The sequence below is a fragment of the Vigna radiata genome, chromosome 8, assembly GCF_000741045.1.
Source record: "Vigna radiata var. radiata cultivar VC1973A chromosome 8, Vradiata_ver6, whole genome shotgun sequence".
NCBI classification, from domain to species: domain Eukaryota; kingdom Viridiplantae; phylum Streptophyta; class Magnoliopsida; order Fabales; family Fabaceae; genus Vigna; species Vigna radiata.
The window spans coordinates 30,807,211-30,827,533 of record NC_028358.1 but is presented as its reverse complement, the minus strand read 5'-3'; the positions used below and the strand labels follow the sequence as shown (position 1 = coordinate 30,827,533).

The following is a 20,323-nucleotide window of genomic DNA, read 5'->3' as shown; positions in this document are numbered from 1 at the left end:
AAATTGAATCAAATAGGGTCTTTTAGTCAAATTGAGATGACGTCGTTAAGAAGGGTATACTTTGTAGTTTTTTATTACGTGACATTAAAAACGTGATTAAATTGTATTTTTTTTAATTTTTGAATTAAAAAATGAAATACACAGAGTATACTTCATTTTTAATTCAAAAATTAAAAAAATACAATTCAGTTTCATTTTCAATGTCACGTAATATAAAACTACACGATCAACATACCCTTCTTAACGACGTCATCTCAATTTGACGGAAAGACCCTATTTGATTCAGTTTTAAGAAAATAAAAACTTAATTGAGACGTCAAAAAAGAAAGAGACCTATTTAAAATTTTGGACAAAAATAAGCACCTATCTAGACATTAAACCTTATCTAAATGAGTCCCAATCATTATAAACTTATAGTTTAAATTATAAATAAATAGTAAGTTAAAAACTGTTCACCCTTAGATTTAAGACTCATTATCCTGCAGTTTCTTTTCAACTGCGGATGATCCTTAATCTTTAGTTTTCTGCCATACTGTTATCTTGTTAGTGGTTTCTTTTTCTAGTTTTTCATTTTTAAGAAAAATAAGGGTAAAGGGTTCAAATGTTTTTATCTCTTTCTTTAATTAATGGTCATATAATTAAATATTATTTAATTTTGAAAAGAAACTATTTAAAAAGTCAATAAAGATAGTTTTTAATTAATTTTTTAACGAAAATAGGTATAGAGAAGGACCACTTTACCATCCAACTAGATTGACAATAATTTTTAATTAATTGATAGGATAATGATGTACCAAAATCAAATTCTGATACTATTTAAAATAAAGAAAATCAGTTGTTAATCAGTCGTTAATAAATTTTTCAAATTGAAGAAAATCCTTAAAAACATCGATAAGTACACAAAAAGGGAAATTGAGGATCAATTTCACTTAATTAAGAAAATGTGAAATCATATTAGAAAGATAAGAGAACAGATTTTAATAGTAATAGAAATTTATAACTTAAGCATCGTTTTCTCTTTCAAAGTGTAGATAGCTTAGATGCCAATATAGCTGATACATAGTTAGCTAGATATAGCTGTAGCTGTAGTACAACTGAGACATGAAACCTATAGAATATAATGAACTTATTATAATATAAGAGTGAGAAAAAGAAGAATCAAACTTCTTGAACTTCAACAGCAGCATTAGCAACTTGTTTGACTTGCTTCTCTTCTTCTTTTTCTTCGTTTTCTTCTTTATTCTTGAGTTCCTTAACTGGTTCCTCAATCACAAAAGCTGAGACAGGGAATGTCCTGAACAACGATGAAGGGGTCTTGAAGGTGATCTTCCCAGTGGGTGGATCATCAACAAAGATCTCACAAAGTGTCACCCAAACCAAGAGTTCCTTGGCCTTCACACCAGTGAGCTTCTTTATCTTACCAACCTCAACATAGGCTGTGATCTCAGTTGCATAGGACACTAGCTTCCCAATCTTCTCAAACTTGTGGTTTATGCTCTTCTTCTGCTTCAGCCACACAAACCCACTTTCCTTCTCGTACCCACACTCTTCAATGTCTTTCAAGGGCAAAAGCCCATTGGGTAGCCCTACCTCCTTCAGCAGCAACTTGGTCTTTTCTTGGCACAGTTCATCTCCATGATACACCTCAGATTTGGCCTTAATCTCTGCAGAAACTTGACTCATTTTCTCTTATTTTTCTGATACTATGATCGGTATGTGATGGTGAATGATGAAGGTGGGGTTGATATATATAGCTAAAGTGGCATCTCTTTGCCCTTGTATCTCCCATAAACTTCAACAAATGCCAATGTGCCCCCCATACTCACTTTAAATTTTGTAGTATGTTATTTGTTTTGTAGCACTCAGTATTAAGGTAGTTGGTGAGCAAAAACGTGTGTCTTAAATGCATATATCTGCATGTTGTTAATATATGGCTGAAGCTGTATTAAAAGAGTATTCAAATTGCAGTAAAATTTTCAATCAAAAGGTGTACTTTTCTTTCTCACTGTTACAGAGTATTAGGAAATGTATTCAAAATGGTCGGAAATAACAGCATTCATGTAACAAAACTTTACTCCTGTCTGATAAAGATTGGACGGATTGTGTTATAAATGTGTGTTCTGTTCTCAATCTGATTTAATACCAGTTGTTCGATTGTCTCTGGTGACGGTTGAGATTTGGTGACTGGGTAAATGCATGCTATTGCCGGTTGCAACCAACTAAAATTCTAATTTTACTTACCCTTTAATGAAGCCGATGATATCATAACCAACCATCTTAATTGTATGCAAATATATATATATATATATATTTGACAAGATGTAAGGATGTCTGATTCAACATTAATAATAATAATCGACAGTAAAATGTGACAAGATGGTTACTTTATTTATGTTTGCTTGAGCTTGAGAAGAGGTTCCATACCATACAGACATATGTATATTAGGGATGAGAATGAGTCGGTTGGGCAGTGACTGAATATTTTTAAATCACAGGTATCCTTAAAAAATAAAAAATATATATTTTATACATTTTAAAATAAAATTATAAAAAATATATATAATATAAATTAAATTAAATATAAATTAAAATTTAATTTTAATTAAATTTAATTTAATAAAATATAATTTAATTTTATTTTTAATTAAATTTAATTAAATATATATATAAATTATTATTTTTTTTATTATTTTTTATGGATAACTACGGGTTAAGTAATATATTACTCGTACTCGACCTATTTAGAAACGGATATTAAAATATCCATTATCCATTATCCACTGGTAGTAAATATTTGTAGATAATAACTATTCGCCACAGATTTTACCTGTAAATATGTTCGCAGACTTTTTTTCATACATATGTCTTATTTCATAAATACTGAGCATTAAAGTATGATTATATGTGTTTGTTTACTACTAGTAAGCATGATGTACTTAGGTCTTCTTATGATACTTTGTTTATATAATTCTCTCTTAGAAATACTACTAGACATTTATAGTCAATTGTTACTTTCTTGTGGAGTTTTCTAGATGTTCTTCTCAAAAGTTCAATTCTTTTATCTCCAATATTTCCTAATATTTTGTTTTCACTTTTTTTAACTTTTCCCGAAAATTTAGTTTTTAAGTCTTTCAGACGACCATGAGGTAATTTAAGCTCTTTCTTCTTTAAAGTTAAGTAAATTATGGCAGAAGAAAATAGAAAAATAATTCTTTCAAATACATAATTTTTTTTAATGTTCATTTCACATTACTTTTCTTTATTTTTTATTCTTTGACACACATAAAAAATAATATTTTAGTGTGTTTTTGCACCAATATCTCTGGTGGCCTGTAACGGTACTTTTTTAAAAGAAATGTCCAAATTTCTTGAAAAGCACAGTACTAAACATTTTGATATGGTTGAAAATTTAATGCGTAATAATGAGTGACGAGAGAAAGCAATGAGGTGTAATAGAACAGTTGGGAAGCTCACCTAATCATTTCTTACCAATCCAATGAATATAAATTTTATGAACTCCAAGATCACCTAATATATAGTTCTTACTTTTTTAATTATATTATATTTTATTTTATTTTAACAAAAATGTTAACTAGTATCCTTAATGGCTAAGAATATTTTTTTCAGAACTTTTCTATACTTTTTTTTTCCTAGAACAAAAAATTGAAATTGTCCTTCTTATAAAAATCAATTTCAAAAGATAAATAAAATTGACCGAAATAAAAAAGAAGTTATTGCAAAGTAACTATCGGTGAAAATTCTTCTGACTATTTTAATGGTTACGCAAAAATATATTATATGTTAAATTTGTTTTGTTAAGTATAAAACGATTAAAGTAACAATTATCAATTACAAAGTTATTAAAGAGGATAACTTTGTTAAAAGTTAATCTTAAAGTACTTTGATTTTTCCTTTTATGTAATTTTGAAGTTAAAACAGAAGATAAAAAAACAAAAGAAGAAGAATTGAAACAGCTCTTTAGGTTGCGCTGCGCATTATTGAAAATGAAAGTAGATGGACAAGTTTGGCCCATAAGATAGAAACTTAAAACATTTTCACAAAAAGAAAATAAATATCTCTTGCGGTTTTTAGACAACTATGTTTTCACGAATACTCATTCCTTAGCATAAAGACAAGTAAGAACATCATCAACTATCAACATAATGTAAAAACTATATAAAAAGGTTCATGGTTTATAGCTAGTAAAGATTACGATATTTTAAAAGTGATAGACATTTAAAAGTGGTAAGACTCAATTATTTTAATATTAAAATATTTTAATATAAATAGTTTGTTATGAATTAATTTTATTATTTTAAAATATACTATCTTTTTAGAAATTAATTTTTTAAAATTCTTTGATTTCTCTTTTAAGGGTTTTTTTTTTCTTTGCTTGTCGGTTTGAAGATTAAAGACCAGCAGAGTGATTTTTGATACGAACTCTCCACTTCCATCTGTTTGTCAGATAGAATAAGTTGATTTTGTGTTACTCCTTTTGCTATGTTTTGTTTTTCTTTACATGTGAACTATATAGGGTTATATGTGATGTCTGAGTCATCTTTAAGAGTCTCTATTGATTACTAATCCTAACCATGTATCCTGATCGTGATTTCGTAGGAGCATATTGAGGTTCTTGTACTTTTGGAGTTGTCATAGGATCTCTAGAGATGTTTGGTCATCCTCTAAGTAAGGGAAGCTAATTTATCTTGTTTTAAAATTTTAAATGTTTGAATTGTTGAATTGCATGTTTGATCTATTCGTGGTTGATTGATTTTCGTTATTGTTGGTTGAATTGTTGAATAATTTGAATATGTTGCATTGGTTGTGTGTTGCTTGTAATTTTTTTGAATTGGTGTTTAGTTGAGGAATTGGGGATCTGACCATTTGAGCAAGTTGGTATGCACTTCGACATTGAAAACTATTTTTGAACCAAGCACTAAGTCATAATACCAATTTGATCATCTGAACATGTCACCAGGTTCCTAGATCACATAATTGAGTTGGTTGTTTTTTGGTATGACATTGAGCACAAGCTTGGTTGTTCAAGTATGGAAGCATTTTTGCTTCAGCTCATTAAACGTCCATTTTTACTGTTGAACGACCATTTTGTGAATGGTATGGCGTTGAGTGGTAGTAGGACACCACTGAGCGCCACATTTCACTGTAGGTTTGGAACCATTTTAATTGTAGGCCACTAAGCAATAAAATGGTGTCGTTGAGCGAGACGTTTTTTGGGAAGAATGGCGTTGGACACCAAGACCGTCGTTGAGCACAAACCTTTTGCGAAAGGTTTGGCATTGAGTGTTAGGACTATCATTGAGCACTCTCTTTTACAGGAGGTCTTGCGTTGAGCGTCACTTTAAGCGCAAATGTGTTATTGTGATTTTTTGATCCTTTGATATTTTTGAAGTGGACTACCACAGCTAATTGAAATGAAATTATAAATGTACTTGTTGTATGTCTAAGCATGCATGGTGTTTATTCATGAATGAAAATATGATCATAATGAACATGGTATATGTGCCAGTGTAATTCCACGGACATCTTAAGGAGATTATATTGTGGTGTTATAATAGTGTATGTATTGATGTATGAATTCCGTATTGGGAGTTATGTCGATGCTTTAATAACCATCCAAACTCAAGTAGAGAAGGGGGTATGTGATGAAAGGAGTATGATGTTCTAATCTAAAGACTTTACCTTGGCCAAAGGCGTTAACAAACTAACCTTGTGTGTGGTAGGGTGAAACTCATTGGTAATGACTCTGTAGAGTAGTAGAGGCCACCACAAATGCATAATTCGCTAAAGCCTGATATCAATACATGTATCAAGATGGTCAAGTCTAGTATGAATGATTGTGTGTGGTAAGATTTATTGATGTGAATGTTATATGTGCTAATATCTCTATAAATGTTGTATGATTAACTTTGTGGTACATTAGCTTACCCTTTCATATTTGTTTGATTCTTTTTTATTTGCAATGATCATCTTAATGGTGTAAGCAGATGAAGATGTTTCATTAAATCTAATAGAGGTTGGGAGTGGTGCTAAAACTTAAAGTTAAACAATTTAATTTCTTATTTTTTATTATACTTTTCACTTTGTATAATATTACTCTTTATTTATATAACTTATTTATAATATTTATTGTATAATATTACTCTTTGTAACATATTCTTTTATATTGAATATGTAATGTCTCTTTTAATAGTTATATACTATTAAAATAGATATTACAATAGTATAGAATAAAAATATAAGGTTATAGGTTAAATACTCCATAGAACAACCTTAATGTTTTAAAGTCTTTTACTTAACTTGATTGAAGAAATTTGTGAAATGTAATACGTTGTATTTTGTTTTTTAGGTGTTATGTTTTCTTAATTTTTTTTTACTTTTTCTCGAGATTCAACACAATATTAATGACCTTTTTTGCTATTTATACCCTTGTTTTTATTTAATTATTAATTAATTTACTTATATGTATTTATTATAATATAAAATCATAAAAAGGGTAAAACATAAAGTTTATAACTTTTTTAAAGTTAAGAGAATTTATTGAAATTATTGATTTCTCTAAAAGAACCTTAAACAAAAAAAAAACTTCAGAAAATGGAGTCAGTAATTATTTATCAATGGCTTTTAAAAAAAAAAATTCACCTCTAAACATAAAATTTAACATTGTTAATTTCATTATAATATTTTTAATAATTCCAAACACAATCAAAACAAATGATATTGTCTATTTCCCTTTATTAGATGCATAACTATTATAAATATATGATCAAATTAATATATTAAATATAACTGGAAACACACTTTATCTTAGTGAGTTATGTGGTATTGACTTAGAGTTACAATTTGCAGTTTCTTAAAACTGTATGAAAGTTAATCTTAATTAATTTTGTTAAGTTTAACATGTGATTTGATATGAAGTTGTCTGTAGTTTCATGTTCCAGATACCTAAAGTCTGTTGAACGTCTTTACCACCTTTCATATTCGTGAATTGCACAGTTCTTTATCATTTTTTATTTTTGTCTCTAATCTTAAAAGTAAAAATAATTCAAAGCTTTCGACCTCACTACCAGCTTGGAAGGATTGCGACTATCCTCCATCTCTATTAAAATTCCTCATTATTTAGTTATATAATGCTAACTTAAACTTAAATTTCATCTGATATTAAAAAACTTATTCAAAATTTGTTTTTACTTAATCATGTTTATTAAATTTATATATTACTTATATATAATCATCTGGATAACAAAGTAACAACACCCAAATTTAATAATACTTTAATTAACAGTGAAAAATTAACTAATAACCAAATATTCATAAAATTATTGCAAAAGTTCATTTTACTTGAAAATATTGCTTTGGTTCAATTACATCAATAAGAATTAAAAAAAGAAGAAGAGTAATTATTAAACCACATACAAAACGAGTCAATCAAATAGAATAATGCAATGAGTACAGTCCTTTTCAACTTTTCAACAGTTTACATTCCAACAGCACTGAACAATTTATCTGCAGTCGGTCACTTCTTGAAATCTCAATCATCAATCATTTACAACTATGAAGTAAAGAACAGAACAGGAATGAGCAGTAAATTGGATCAAGGAAATGGAACAATAATCAATTAAAGTTCCGTTCAGTTGCAAAGATAGAAAGCATGAATAGACAAAGTTTTGAAATTTATACCAAAGAAAATATAGAAAACAATTATTTTTTCTATTTTCTTCTCATTTTGCTCTTCAATCAAATCAGATAAAATGTATGGTTATCCATTTCTTTCTCTAATTTATCTTTTATCATCTAAATCCTAACACTAACACCATAAATAGCATATCCCCACCCTCGACCACCTCGTGATCCTCGTCAAGATTATAGAGTACATGTTTCACAGGTTGAAAAAATATGCAGGAGACCAAAATAAAGGATAAAAATTTAGTTACTGCTCCAAACAATGGCATGCACGTCTCAAGGATTCACTGTTCTGGTTGTTGTCTGCAACTGCTGGCACAGGAATATATCAGTTGGGTTAACCTCTTCAGTTGTTTTGGCTGTCCAGCGTTCCCATTCCATGGCAGAAATTGTTTAGCAAGGACTCAATATGCTTCACTTCTTTTGGGATTGATGCTGTCAGGACCTGTGTAGTTTTCCAACAACTTAAATATCAGTTACTGATTAACTGTCACTAGTATCTATGCAGGATAAATCATCTGTAGATTTTGCAGAAAAACATAAATTAAATGTTCTGTCTTACTTGCTTTACTTGTCTAACATTAAGTTAACTAATGTGATAAGATAATTCCCACTATTAACATGATCACACACAAAATTTTAATGTGGCAAGATATTACTTGAGAAGTAAAACTCCACCGTGATTTTCAATGTATTCTTAACATGAAATAAAGTGTTCATATATGAGGTGTAAGAAGAATAGTACAGTGCAAGCGTTGCTCAGAGAAAATCACAGCAAAACACCCAAGAGAATGAAACTAAATCTAAGAACTTTCTGTCTAAGATCTTTCAACCCAAAGTTAAGGACTAATCCCTTTAAATATTGAAATCTATTGAAACAATTGACCTTTCTATATAGATGTTTTTTCACTCACAAGTCTAATGATAAAACCTATTAAGGCATGTGTAAAAGGAAAAAAAAAAGTATGCATTAATCATGTCTCGCTTTATTTACTTTTAAAGTTTTGTCTGATATAATGCTTGCTGGTTTATTTTGATACTGGTAGAATATATATATATATATATATATATATATATATATATATATATATATATATATATATATATATATATATATATGGAGACACACACACCTCTTTTTTAACTAAGAAGATTAGACCTTTTCCATTAATAAAATATTATGAAGACAAACTAGGAATTTCAAAATAACGTTTGCTTCAGGGGAGGGATGTATAAATCGAATTGAACTTGTTGAAATAAACCTAGCACATCCAAGTTTGTAAATATTCTAACGACTTGATTCTGATTGATTAGATGATAATTGATGGAGATTAATGACGTTGATTAGTTTATAACGTAAAAATATCCTTCAATTTATTGGTTTGTGATTTGACAACTATGGCTCACAACTAACTGATTGATTACTCATGTAATGACACTGTATAAGACGACTGCGTGACTAAGAAATTCTACTACCACTAATAAATATATGGATTTCAGAGAGATCAACTTGTGAGAAGCAGCAATCCCTAAAATTCTTGACAACTCATCAAGGGTAACAAAAAAACCGTACTATAGCTGCGCCTACCACAAAATTATTAATGCTATGTTTGGTAGGAAAAAAGAAATGGAAGCGGAAAGAGAAGATGAAATTAAATTGAACGTATAATTTAAAAGTTAGTAAGATTCAACTTATTATTTTTAATCTGTTTTCATTCAGTTCTCTGTTTTTACTTTTACGACTTGTGTATTTCTTTTTAACAAAAACATTTCAAGCTATTTCTCTCCATTTTTCCATGCAGCTTTGACAAGTATGGATGATGATGCTGTGTAAAGAATCATCATCCGTTTTTGTCAGCTTTTAAGTTTCATATGCGGGAGTTTTTACCACTGAGCCTCCATTCGAGTTTTTTAGGCACCACAACACATTATTAGCCAATATGTCCCCATTTATTTATGGAGTGAAGTCAGCTTGGAGAGGTCATAACATAAAAAAGGGGCATATTAGATAATATGTGAAGGAGGGCATTGTGAAACTCAAATGGAGTGCTTACCTGTTTGTCTTTTAAGGATAAAGTATTTACTTGAACTCATCTATTACAACCTCTTGCATCTTTCATTCATCATTCTAACGCTCAAGAGAAGCACAATTAGCAGATCACCTAGCTACCCCATTTTACATACTAGTTTCAACATTCAACTGCAAAACTTGAAGAGAAAATACCTCATAACCAGTTTCTGTGATGAGAACCTCATCCTCAATCCGTATCCCAATGCCTCGATACCTGCAATTGGACCTCTTCCAAAATTTATTATATTGCGCAGGAGACAAACATTTAATGTCAAGAGTGAAACCATCTTAAATTTTCATACGGAATATACGTGAACAATTGTGAACAAGGCAGCGATTGACCAAAAAAGACATAACAAGTAGAATACAGGTGGGAGGAATAAAATCCATATCATGCTTGTCCAAATGTCCAATTGGTACAACGATTGAAACAGATTAACTAAAGTAAGATTCTTAATTCACATATGAAAAATTTGAGCAACAAACACGGACACATGTCTCTTAATGGCTTGAATAATTTAGGAAATATACATCTTACGAACCTCGGGCCCCACTGAATACGACTGCAGACGAGAGTGGAATAGCCATTTCGACAGCCAGGTGTATATGACTAAATGACTATTCCATTCCAGTCCTATAAATAAGAGTATAACAAAACGTTATTTATAACGAGATGGAGTTGGTGCAGTGGTAGTTGGGGGTTGAAGGTGGGGACCCTGATGGTGTAGCTACTGGTAGAAAGTGATTTTTCTCATTTTTAGGGAAGACATGGTGTATAGAGGTATTGCAGTAAATCTTGATGGAACGAAATACATTCCTATTTTGGAGGGAATGGCTATTTCCTTTTTCTGATGGTATAAGAACACCCTAGACAGTGAATGAATAGTATCATTGCAAAATTCCAAAATAAGACCTTAGGGATTGAGAAGATTATGAGAAAACAGGGTAATTGGTGCTAAATCATCCTTGGAAATTATTTAATGAGGATACTCAATTCAAGTTTTAATAAACTGGTATACGAAACCAGATTCTTGGAAGGAGAAATGAAGGGTAAATTCGTGGAGCTAGTCAAGGCAAACGAACTCCTATGAAATAGCATTCTGTAGTAGATTTAGCTGGTAAACCAGAAAGTCTCCTTAGACGAGTAAGCAATCAGAAATCATCAATTTGAAAAAAACAGTTTGTAAAAAGCAGCTATTTAATCAACCTTAATAATTACCTCTCCGGACCATTAAAAGAAGACGGGATGTACACTCCTGGTTCAATAGTTATTACCTGTACACAGACACACCACACAAATTATAAAAAAGAACAGGCTGTCAGCTAATATGGGTAAATAGTGCAACTCTGAAGCATATGTCCCCATAAGCAGGCAATCAAAACTCCAAAAAGAGGTCATCTTGCTCATAGAGGGTTAAAATTAAGTGGCAGGATTCACCTGCTTCAGTTCACCACTTAATCCCCAGCCCAAAAAGGTTATATTTGTTATCTGAGCCAGAAATTGTTATGTAGTAATATAACAAAATATGTGTTGAAAAATATCGACGAAGAGCCCTAGGCTGTAAATTTTAAAAATCAATTCAGTTAGCACTAGCTTAAAAATATTTTTATGCAGCAGAGTTCTTCTGATATCAGTTAGCTGAGAGCACGTATACACTTGAGAGAGAAATATGAAGCAACTACATCATCTCTTATAACTAATTCATTAATTAATAGAATTCATACATCAAAGATACCCAGAAAAGTAATGAAATGATCAACCTACACAGATCAGATAAGTAATACAATGATAAGTTAACCTATTCTAACAAGTTAATCCATTCAAATAAATTAAACAAGTATGACAGTCCCCCTTAAACACAAACATACAGATTGTATGTACCAAACTAGGAATAAATAAATTTAATTTGAGGTCCTCTCAAAACTTATTCAAAATATCTACAAGTTGATTATTGGAGTTTTGTGCAAATTTTTTTTGATAATAAGTTCTCTCAAACAAAATAACAATAAATGTCTATATTGGTTCTCTCACGAAAAATAGGATTGGTTGCAGTGTGAGTAGTTGTTTGTTTATCACAACAGTACATGCTCATTTGTTGCATTTCACAAAATTTTAGCTCTTGAAGGAATTGTTTAATCCACAGAGGCCCATAAGTGAGTGATGACATAGCCTTATACTTAGCTTCGTAAGTAGATCAAGAATCCACATTTTGTTTCTTGTTTTTCCAAGAAACAATACTTCCTCCAATGAAATCAAAATATCCACTAGTGGATTGCTTATCTATTGGAGATCCTAACCAATCAGCATTACAATAACTAGTCATTTGATTATTTCCCTAAACAATCCTTGTCATGGAGCCTTTTTGAGGTATCTGAGGATGTGAATGACAACGATCCACAGGTCTAGATGAAGAGCCTACATAAATTTAGTATTTAATACAAATGCAAAAGACAAGTTAGGTCAACTGACAGTGGCATGAATAAATTTCCCAACGAGTCTTTTATATCCTCTTGGGTATGAGAAGAGCTCAACTATTCTACCATCAATTTTTGTTGAGAAATCACAATACTTTCCTTTGATCAGATCACTTCAATACTGAAGTATTTGAGACATCTAAGATCTTTGGTCCAAAAGTTATTGCATAAATGTTTCTCTAGCTTAAAAGTTTTAGTAGCATCATTCCCTGAAATGACTATATCATCAATATAAACGATTAAGTACACACATTACTCCATGGAGGTATGACAATAAAAGACTAAATAATCTATTTCACTAAATCCAAAGTGCTGTAAAATGGATGAATTTTCTAGACAAAGCATTTGGTGATTGTTCAAGATCATAGAGAGATAGAGAGATTGGCGCAATTCACAAAGTTGCTCCATGTAAATTTCCTCCTCTAAGTCTCCATGAAGAAAGACATTATTGCTCCATGAATGAGTATTTAAATTTTTTAAATTATCTATATTTCAATTTCTCCATATTCTAAATCAATTTCTCCGTATATATGTAACAATAATTGATTATAATTTTAGAGGAATAAGGCAAAGATATTTCCACTGACCACATGTGACAAGTGATTATTAAATATTATCTGTCAGTGGTTAGTGGAGATGGAAAAAATTTGCTTTGTCAGGGAAACTACTTACAACACCTGGCTTCAGAGGACAGTCAAAGCTGACCATTGAACAATCATGGATGTCCATCCCTAGATAGTGACCTGGATGGACCAATAAAGTGTGATTAGATATATATCAGCAGTCTTACGAATCTACAAGACAATTACTTTTCTCATGGCTACATATTGCACACTTTGTCAGCAAGCAGATTTGAGCACATAGCTACCTATAGAAGTTGGGTTAAGCTTATGGTAGGAACTGCTTCCAACACCTCTCAAAATCCCAAGCTCTTTGAGTCCTTTCTGCAGCATTTCAACCTATGCAACCAGATCATTTCAGATTACACTTTGTATAACTTCAGCTAGTTGAAATGAACAATAGTAAAACATTCAAAAGTGAAAAATTTAAAAGTAAGATGACAATCAAAAAATAACGATGGGTTTGTGAAGAAGATACTCAGGCCACTAGCACACACTAATTACTGGTACTGGTTATAAGACGATGTTCGTCAGGTGCAAAGCAAATATTGAAAGGTTTTTTGGTGGAGAGTTAGGTGTTAATGCAAAATGAACACTTAAAAGAAAAAAATTGAAGATTAACTAAGGCAACATAAGTTCAGCTCCACTTGAAATCTTGAACCAGAATACAGCTGAATTATAGGACAGTTTCAAAAAGCCAACAACAGAAACCAGAGATAATTAAATTCCCTCTGCTCTGTCTTTGGTATCTCCCAAACTGGTCATAGAATAAAATAAGAATTAATCATATCATATGACAGTTCTAATAAGATTTACTGATGAGCTTCACATAGAAAGGGATATTTGGAGAATCCCATGTTTTACTACCCACATAAAATAAGACAGCAGCATCCAACTTTTGAGGCAAACCAAATGAAAGTTCTAATAAGATTTACTGATGAGCTTCACATAGAAAGGGATATTTGGAGAATCCCATGCTTTACTACCCACATAAAATAAGCCAGCAGCATCCAACTTTTGAGGCAAACCAAATTCTAGACTTCTAGTATTTGTTTGTGCTGGAACAGAAGCTATTGCATTCGTGGTTAAATTTAAAAAGTAAAAATATGCAGACGGACATCCTATATTATTACCAAATATATCTATGTTGATATAGGTTGTTACTAGCTAAGACAAGATAATTTTTCCATTAATGGACAAGGCTGGATTTTGTTTAATCTGAATAAGCAATTCCATGTTGTTACTAGCTAAAACAATGCTGTTTATTGTTCACCAAAAACAAATCTAAAACAAATTATCTTATTTAATTACATAACATTCTACACGTGGTTAAACATATCTTGAATCTAAATAAGTTCATACTTTTGAATCTTTTGAACAATTACTTGACAAAGTACTGCATAATCCTAATCAGATCATTAAGAAAGTTTTAAGATTAGAATAACTAAGGATACTCTTCCCTCTAAATCCTATCATGAACTGGAAAAGAGAAGAGTAACAGATAACAAACATTGCTGACTAAAATTTCTGTCAATCACCAACTCTCCTGAAATATTTTATTAGGTGAAGGCTCCAAAACGGCATTATTATTTATTAGACACAATCCCTCTTGTTGAAAGGAAGGAATATCACAGGCCCACCCAAACTTGCAATGGTATTCAAATTTTATTTAGAAGCATGAGGGAAGCAAGAATTAAACTCTTGGAAACTTAGTTATATTTCCTAAAAACTAAAGCTATTAGGTGGGTTTATAGTGATAGTGACCTTATTGCATCTTTCGAAAATTGAAAAGGGGATAAGAAAAAGGGATACCGAATGGTTGTGTATTTGCCGAATACTGGCACCAGGCTTACAAAGTTCCACACAATGCTTATTCGTTTCCAGTATAAGCTCATAAAGCTCCTCCTGAAATATAGAAGAAACCATGATATTTATATGAAAAGTGGCAAGAATAAAAGAGCAAAGCAATAAGTTGATTTTGACATTAAAAGAACAAAGTAATATGGAGAACAGGAGTTTCATTTTGTCCTGATTTCACAAGGCATGGATAAGGAGCAAAACACTCACTACACATGGAAACAAGAAAATAATTTTATTGATGACCATACCAAATACATTATGAGGTCCTCTATTGCAACAATCAATTTCTCTAAAATATAGAAAGATGTTAAGCATATTTTATCTTAATCAATATGGAGATTTTAAACATAATTTTATCTTCATAAACCATTATTTACAATAGTTTCCCTCAAGTTAGTCAATAAATATCAATCATTCGCAACTTACCTACAAGATCCTGAAATCTTTCCTAAGGAAGCCCTTTAGTGAAAATATCTAGTGTCTTAAGCTTAAGTCCTATAGGGACATGGGTTGTAACCTCAAGCTCTATCTAGATTATCTTTGATGAAGTGTTTGTCATTTTCAATGTTTTGCCTGGTCACGTACTAGATTATTGACAATGCCCATGGTTGACTTGTCACGATAGAGCTGTATAGGAATGTCTACCTTGATTTTATGGTCATCAAGAATTATTTTCAACTAGATCCCTTTACACATTTCTTGCACCAGGGTTCAAAATTTAGCTTTTGCACTAGAGCAAGATACTCTTTCATGTCTTATGAAAGCTCCACTAACGATGCAATTGTCAGCATAGTGGTTGCTGACGTGAACCACACTGTTCTAACCCACCACTGGCCTCACAACATGGGGGTCGCACAAGCAACAGTGCATCCTTGTCTCATTGTTTGCGTAGCAGAAAAAATAGAGATTCCAATATCAAGAGTTCTCATTCTAACTTGCATGAACAAGAAAATAATTTTTTTTTTATAACAATCCCACCAATTACATTCTCAGCTCATCTATTTATAACAATCAGTATCTCTTAAATAAAGAAACAATATATTAAATTTGAAGATTCTAAACATATTTTATTCGAAACAATATTTAAATCCTAAACATATTTTATCTAAATAAACCGTTATTTCCAACAAAAAACTAAGCTTCAAACATTTTTATGTCATAGTATACCAAAAGCAAAGAAAGATCCGACTTGTATTACATAATTATGTCCCCAACGGTTTAGGCCCATTAGATCCCTTGAAGAAAAGGAAGAGGAGAGGGCAAATCTATCCCTAATTGAATGACCAGATATAAATAAATTATTCAAAGTACCTCTCACCAACTAACTATATTTCTATGTACAAAAACGTCAATTGTGGCTATAATAACTGATCAATATCTCATCTTATGTTTCATGTCATGGAGCACCAACAACTAGCGGTCAACTTTATGTGCTTTTAAAGTATTTACCCTTCACCATGAGGCCATTTGCGTAACTATAATCTGCAATGCTTCTTCCCTTAATCTGGAAGTATAGAGTATAACTATAGGCTTAAGCAAATTCAAATATCATAACCACCTACACTTACCATTATTTGTTGAGAAGGCGATCTCATAAATAACTCCCTTCCCTCCACAAAATTGCAAGAAAAATAAGTCATGTTGGTTTGAGAAAACGTTTTTTGTTTTAACTTTTGATTACGTATGATATTATTTTTGTTATATTTTCCATTTTAAAGGTTTGTATAGGAAACAGTGAAAACGAATGTTTCCTTTACAGATCTTTCACAACAAACAAAATTATTTTCCTTATTTCCTTTACAAACCTTTGAATACAGAAAACAAACATGAAGTTCAAAACAAAGTAGCAATTTTAATGATTTAAATTGAAATAGAAAACATTTTCTTGAAGTAAAAAAGCCATAATATTTCATGTGGTGAAGTTTAATGTTGCAGAGTCTCAGCCTAGTGTAGAAAACTTAGCAAGCACAAGATGTGGCCAAAAAAGCTCATTACAAGAAACAAAAGGGAAGTTATTTTAACATCATAGAAACTTGATCCAGAACAAGTGCATTGTGTATGAGAAGAGTTATATGTCTACAAACAAGAATACCTTAAGTATACAGCCATCATGTAATAAAGTATGCAACAGGAAGTTGAGAACATGAAGTCTGATTGTCCTAGATTGCTATTAATTGATCAATTAATTGGATATCAAATGAGAGGAAAAATAAGAAAGTGGTGTAGACATAAGCTTAATAAACTCTTCCTTATTAAGCTCTCCTGCAATTAGTAGATTGAATTGCTAAACGGACATCAATCATGCTAACCTGGGCAGAAGAAAAGCTACCACAAGGTGGCCATGTCCTGGTAAGATCACTGGCATAACCATGTAACTCACATCCAATATCCATCAAAACAAGATCCCCTTGTTTAATCTGCCAAACAAGTAAAGATTAGAAACACGAAACTAAAGTTACTAGGAGATGGCATTTATTAAATGAATTTACTCTCTGATCATTCCTAGAATAATGTATAATGCTTCCATTAGGTCCACCACCAACCACAGGATTGAATCTGATACAGAGAAAGAAAAAAAAGGTTATATCATTAGTTATGGATGAAATGATCCTTAAACTTGACTTTCTTTTCTATTAATGAACTTCTTTACTTTTATTTTTTTTGTGGAAGCTTCTTACATTATCAACAGCAATAGATGAAGTATTCAGACATAAAAAAACTCCTCACCCCATCCGCTGGGCACCTCTAATTTTGCATTCATATTCAACCTTTGCTGCAAGGGTACCTTCAAAAGGGTATGTCTTTGAATGTAGCATTGTCAACAAAAGAGCCTGTTCAAAGATCACATGGATATCATTCTACATGTAGGACCTACTAATGGTATTACCAAATGTGCATGCAACAGCCTCAATAGGAGTTTGGAATATTTAGTTAACAAATAGTTACCATAGCACTAGAGATGAAAGTACCTGACAAGCAATGGATGCAGATTCCTTCATCAGCTTAAGCTCTGCTGGTGACTTTATCCATCGCAGTTGATGGGTGTAAACAGCTAGATCCATTACATTGTTACAGTAAGCTAGTTTTTTTAATGCTTCCATTTCCATATATGCTGGAGTTGCAGTCTGGACATTGTGGAACACTTTTGATGATCCCTTTATCATATCGGGAAGGATCTGAATCAGTAGTATAAAATGTTAAATAAAAATCATTATAAATAACAGTTGTAACAGTTTAACCCAGAAGATGACAATGCACTTTTTAGAATGGAAAGATGTCATAACATTGGTTTCAAGCTTCCAGCAAGCTTACCAATGGAAATATTTCAGTCGTAAGGAAAAATTGTTTACTATATAATTTCTATGGAAGTAAAAGCTTTTGATAGTTGATACCAGTAATTCACCTCATGTAATTTTCTCATTGGATATGCCTTATCAGCCTTGAATGTATCTACTGCTGCATCAACTCCTGCTATCTGCCCTTGCCAAATAACATCCTACACACATTTTAAGTTTTTAAAACGTTCACTTGAGATTACGTAATTCTCTATAACTAAACTCCATAGAAGTCAGAACAAAAATCACACACATAATGACCAAATTAACATATGGTTAATCTAACATGAAAAAACAATTGAAATCATAGATTTATATTGATAATAAGATGTTTATATAAAAGAATACTTTTATACGTAAGTAAATAACTGAATTAAATTTAAATAAACTGACAGTGTAAAAGAAATTTACACAGTCATCTAATCACAGATTGTTATAAGATAAAATAGTTGAACTTTGTAATAACTACTTTACAAGTCACAGATTTCTAATTGGTTAACTGTGTAAAAATCATTACATTGAAAAAGCATGAAGATTAAACCCATAACAAATTTATGTCAATTAATTACATCTTTTTTTACACTGGCATATGCCTATTGCAAAACATTGTTCAATTTTCAGAAAGATATAATGTCAGACACACATAAGGCTTAGCTTCTGGCATGAACATGCATAAACCAAAGTCGTGTCCCAAAATGGCCACACCACCAGGCTGTTGGCAGCCTGTGATATACAAGTAATCAGCATCTTGTCGAAATGTATAAGGCACAACATCTGTCATCATCTTTACTGGGGCAGCAGCGATGATTGCCAAACTCTTCTCTGGGAGAAGTTCCAACAACTTTTTCCTTCTTAGGATGTATTCCTCAGTAGATATGCCCGGTGTGAGCTCCCCATCTTTTAGTAGCTACAATGTAACATAACATAAAAAAATGCTAAGTAGTCTTAACAAACAAGCATTTTAGCTAAATGCTTTACACGATAGTGCCCAGCAAGGAAGCCCTACTTCAAAATAGTTGGCTTGCATGTGGCAAACACACAATAGACACTGAACATTTATGGTTACATTTCACAATATTTTTTACTTCTGTTATTGAACTTTTAAAAAACACAACTGGAAATACAATAAACCTGGGGATGAGATGCGGAGGTTGGCTGTCCAACATCAAACACAACCCCGCCAGTGCAATAGGAACGAAAACCTACAACCTGCGAGCGAAACTTGCAAATGCCAAGTAGTCAGAATAACCAAAATGAATTATTTGAACAATCCCTAGATTTGCCCATACAAATAAGAATAAAGAAAATAGAAAAATGAGATCATCAATCATGCATAGCTTCTGGTGAGAAGAACCGGTTAAAGGCCGAGAGTATGAATTGTCAAAGTATTTGCCGAGCGAGAAGATTGAATTGACCAACAGAAAAGCAAGAGTTACAAGCATTTGATAAAATGGGTAACAGAATTTGAAGAAACAAAACAAAATTCCCATGTTCGAAACCACAGTAGCATCAGAAAATCATTTATTAAAACATACTAAGCAGACAAGCAGTTTGGGATGCTATGAATACGAAGTACGAGGTTGCAGAAAGCTATGAAAGAAGACATACTTGTCTGTGTGAAATTATGCTGGTTAGTTTTCTTACGACGCGCTGCATCTTCTTTGTGTTCAACAATACACTACAGTGCAGAGGTTTAAAGGGTTTTAGAGTGAGTTAATCCTCACAAGTTAGTACAGTCACTTCATTTGTCTCGCCCAATCGTTTTACTATTGTTATTATTATATTATATATATATTATTATTATTATTATTATCATTATTATTATTATGTTCAATTTATTTTCCCTCTAAATTATTTGTGCTGTAAAACGTTGGAATGCCCTCTCTTTTGAATAACATTTATACAGTCTTTTATAATTAAAAAATATATGCTGGGAAATTAATATAAATATTTATATTTATTCGATACAAAAACAACACCAATAAACGATTTGGTATTAGTGAGTTCATTGTTATTTAAAATTTTGATTATAGTTTCTTCAAAGAAAATAATAGGTGACCAAAAGCATTATGAAAACTAAAAATGGTTTCAATGATTTGTCCAATGAACATACTTACAATAGGTGAATTCGAATTACAAAATTAAAGCTTCAACTCTAATTGAAGCAACACTCAGTGCACATAAAGTATTGTGCTCATCCATCATAGTGGAATTCATTCACAGCTCTGGCCTATACGCAGAAACCTACCAAAATGTAAATA

General features: G+C 31.5%; 2 protein-coding genes across 3 annotated transcripts; both read right to left on the bottom strand.

The window, feature by feature from the left end:
• Positions 1-963: 963 nt before the first annotated feature.
• On the bottom strand, positions 964-1,790 carry LOC106771214. The gene has a single exon (XM_014657152.2). It carries the CDS (start codon positions 1,681-1,683, stop codon positions 1,159-1,161), a length of 525 nt encoding a protein of 174 aa, XP_014512638.1. The 5' UTR covers positions 1,684-1,790; the 3' UTR covers positions 964-1,158.
• Positions 1,791-7,449: 5,659 nt separating this feature from the next.
• Positions 7,450-19,797, bottom strand: LOC106770929 (intermediate cleaving peptidase 55, mitochondrial). Of its 2 annotated transcripts, none has more exons than XM_014656782.2 (14): positions 19,671-19,797; positions 19,194-19,283; positions 18,706-18,969; positions 18,131-18,223; positions 17,697-17,903; positions 17,455-17,558; positions 17,217-17,283; positions 17,037-17,144; positions 14,680-14,772; positions 13,116-13,206; positions 12,920-12,990; positions 10,992-11,047; positions 9,926-9,986; positions 7,450-8,146 (listed from the first exon to the last, which is right to left on the bottom strand). In XM_014656782.2, the coding sequence occupies exons 1-14, from the start codon at positions 19,716-19,718 to the stop codon at positions 8,048-8,050; spliced, it is 1,452 nt and encodes a 483-aa protein (XP_014512268.1). In that variant the 5' UTR covers positions 19,719-19,797; the 3' UTR covers positions 7,450-8,047. The 2 variants fall into 2 exon arrangements, with proteins under 2 accessions (XP_014512268.1, XP_014512269.1); XM_014656783.2 differs by having other exon boundaries at positions 7,451-8,146; positions 19,194-19,271; positions 19,671-19,794.
• Between the last annotated feature and the right edge of the window lie 526 nt (positions 19,798-20,323).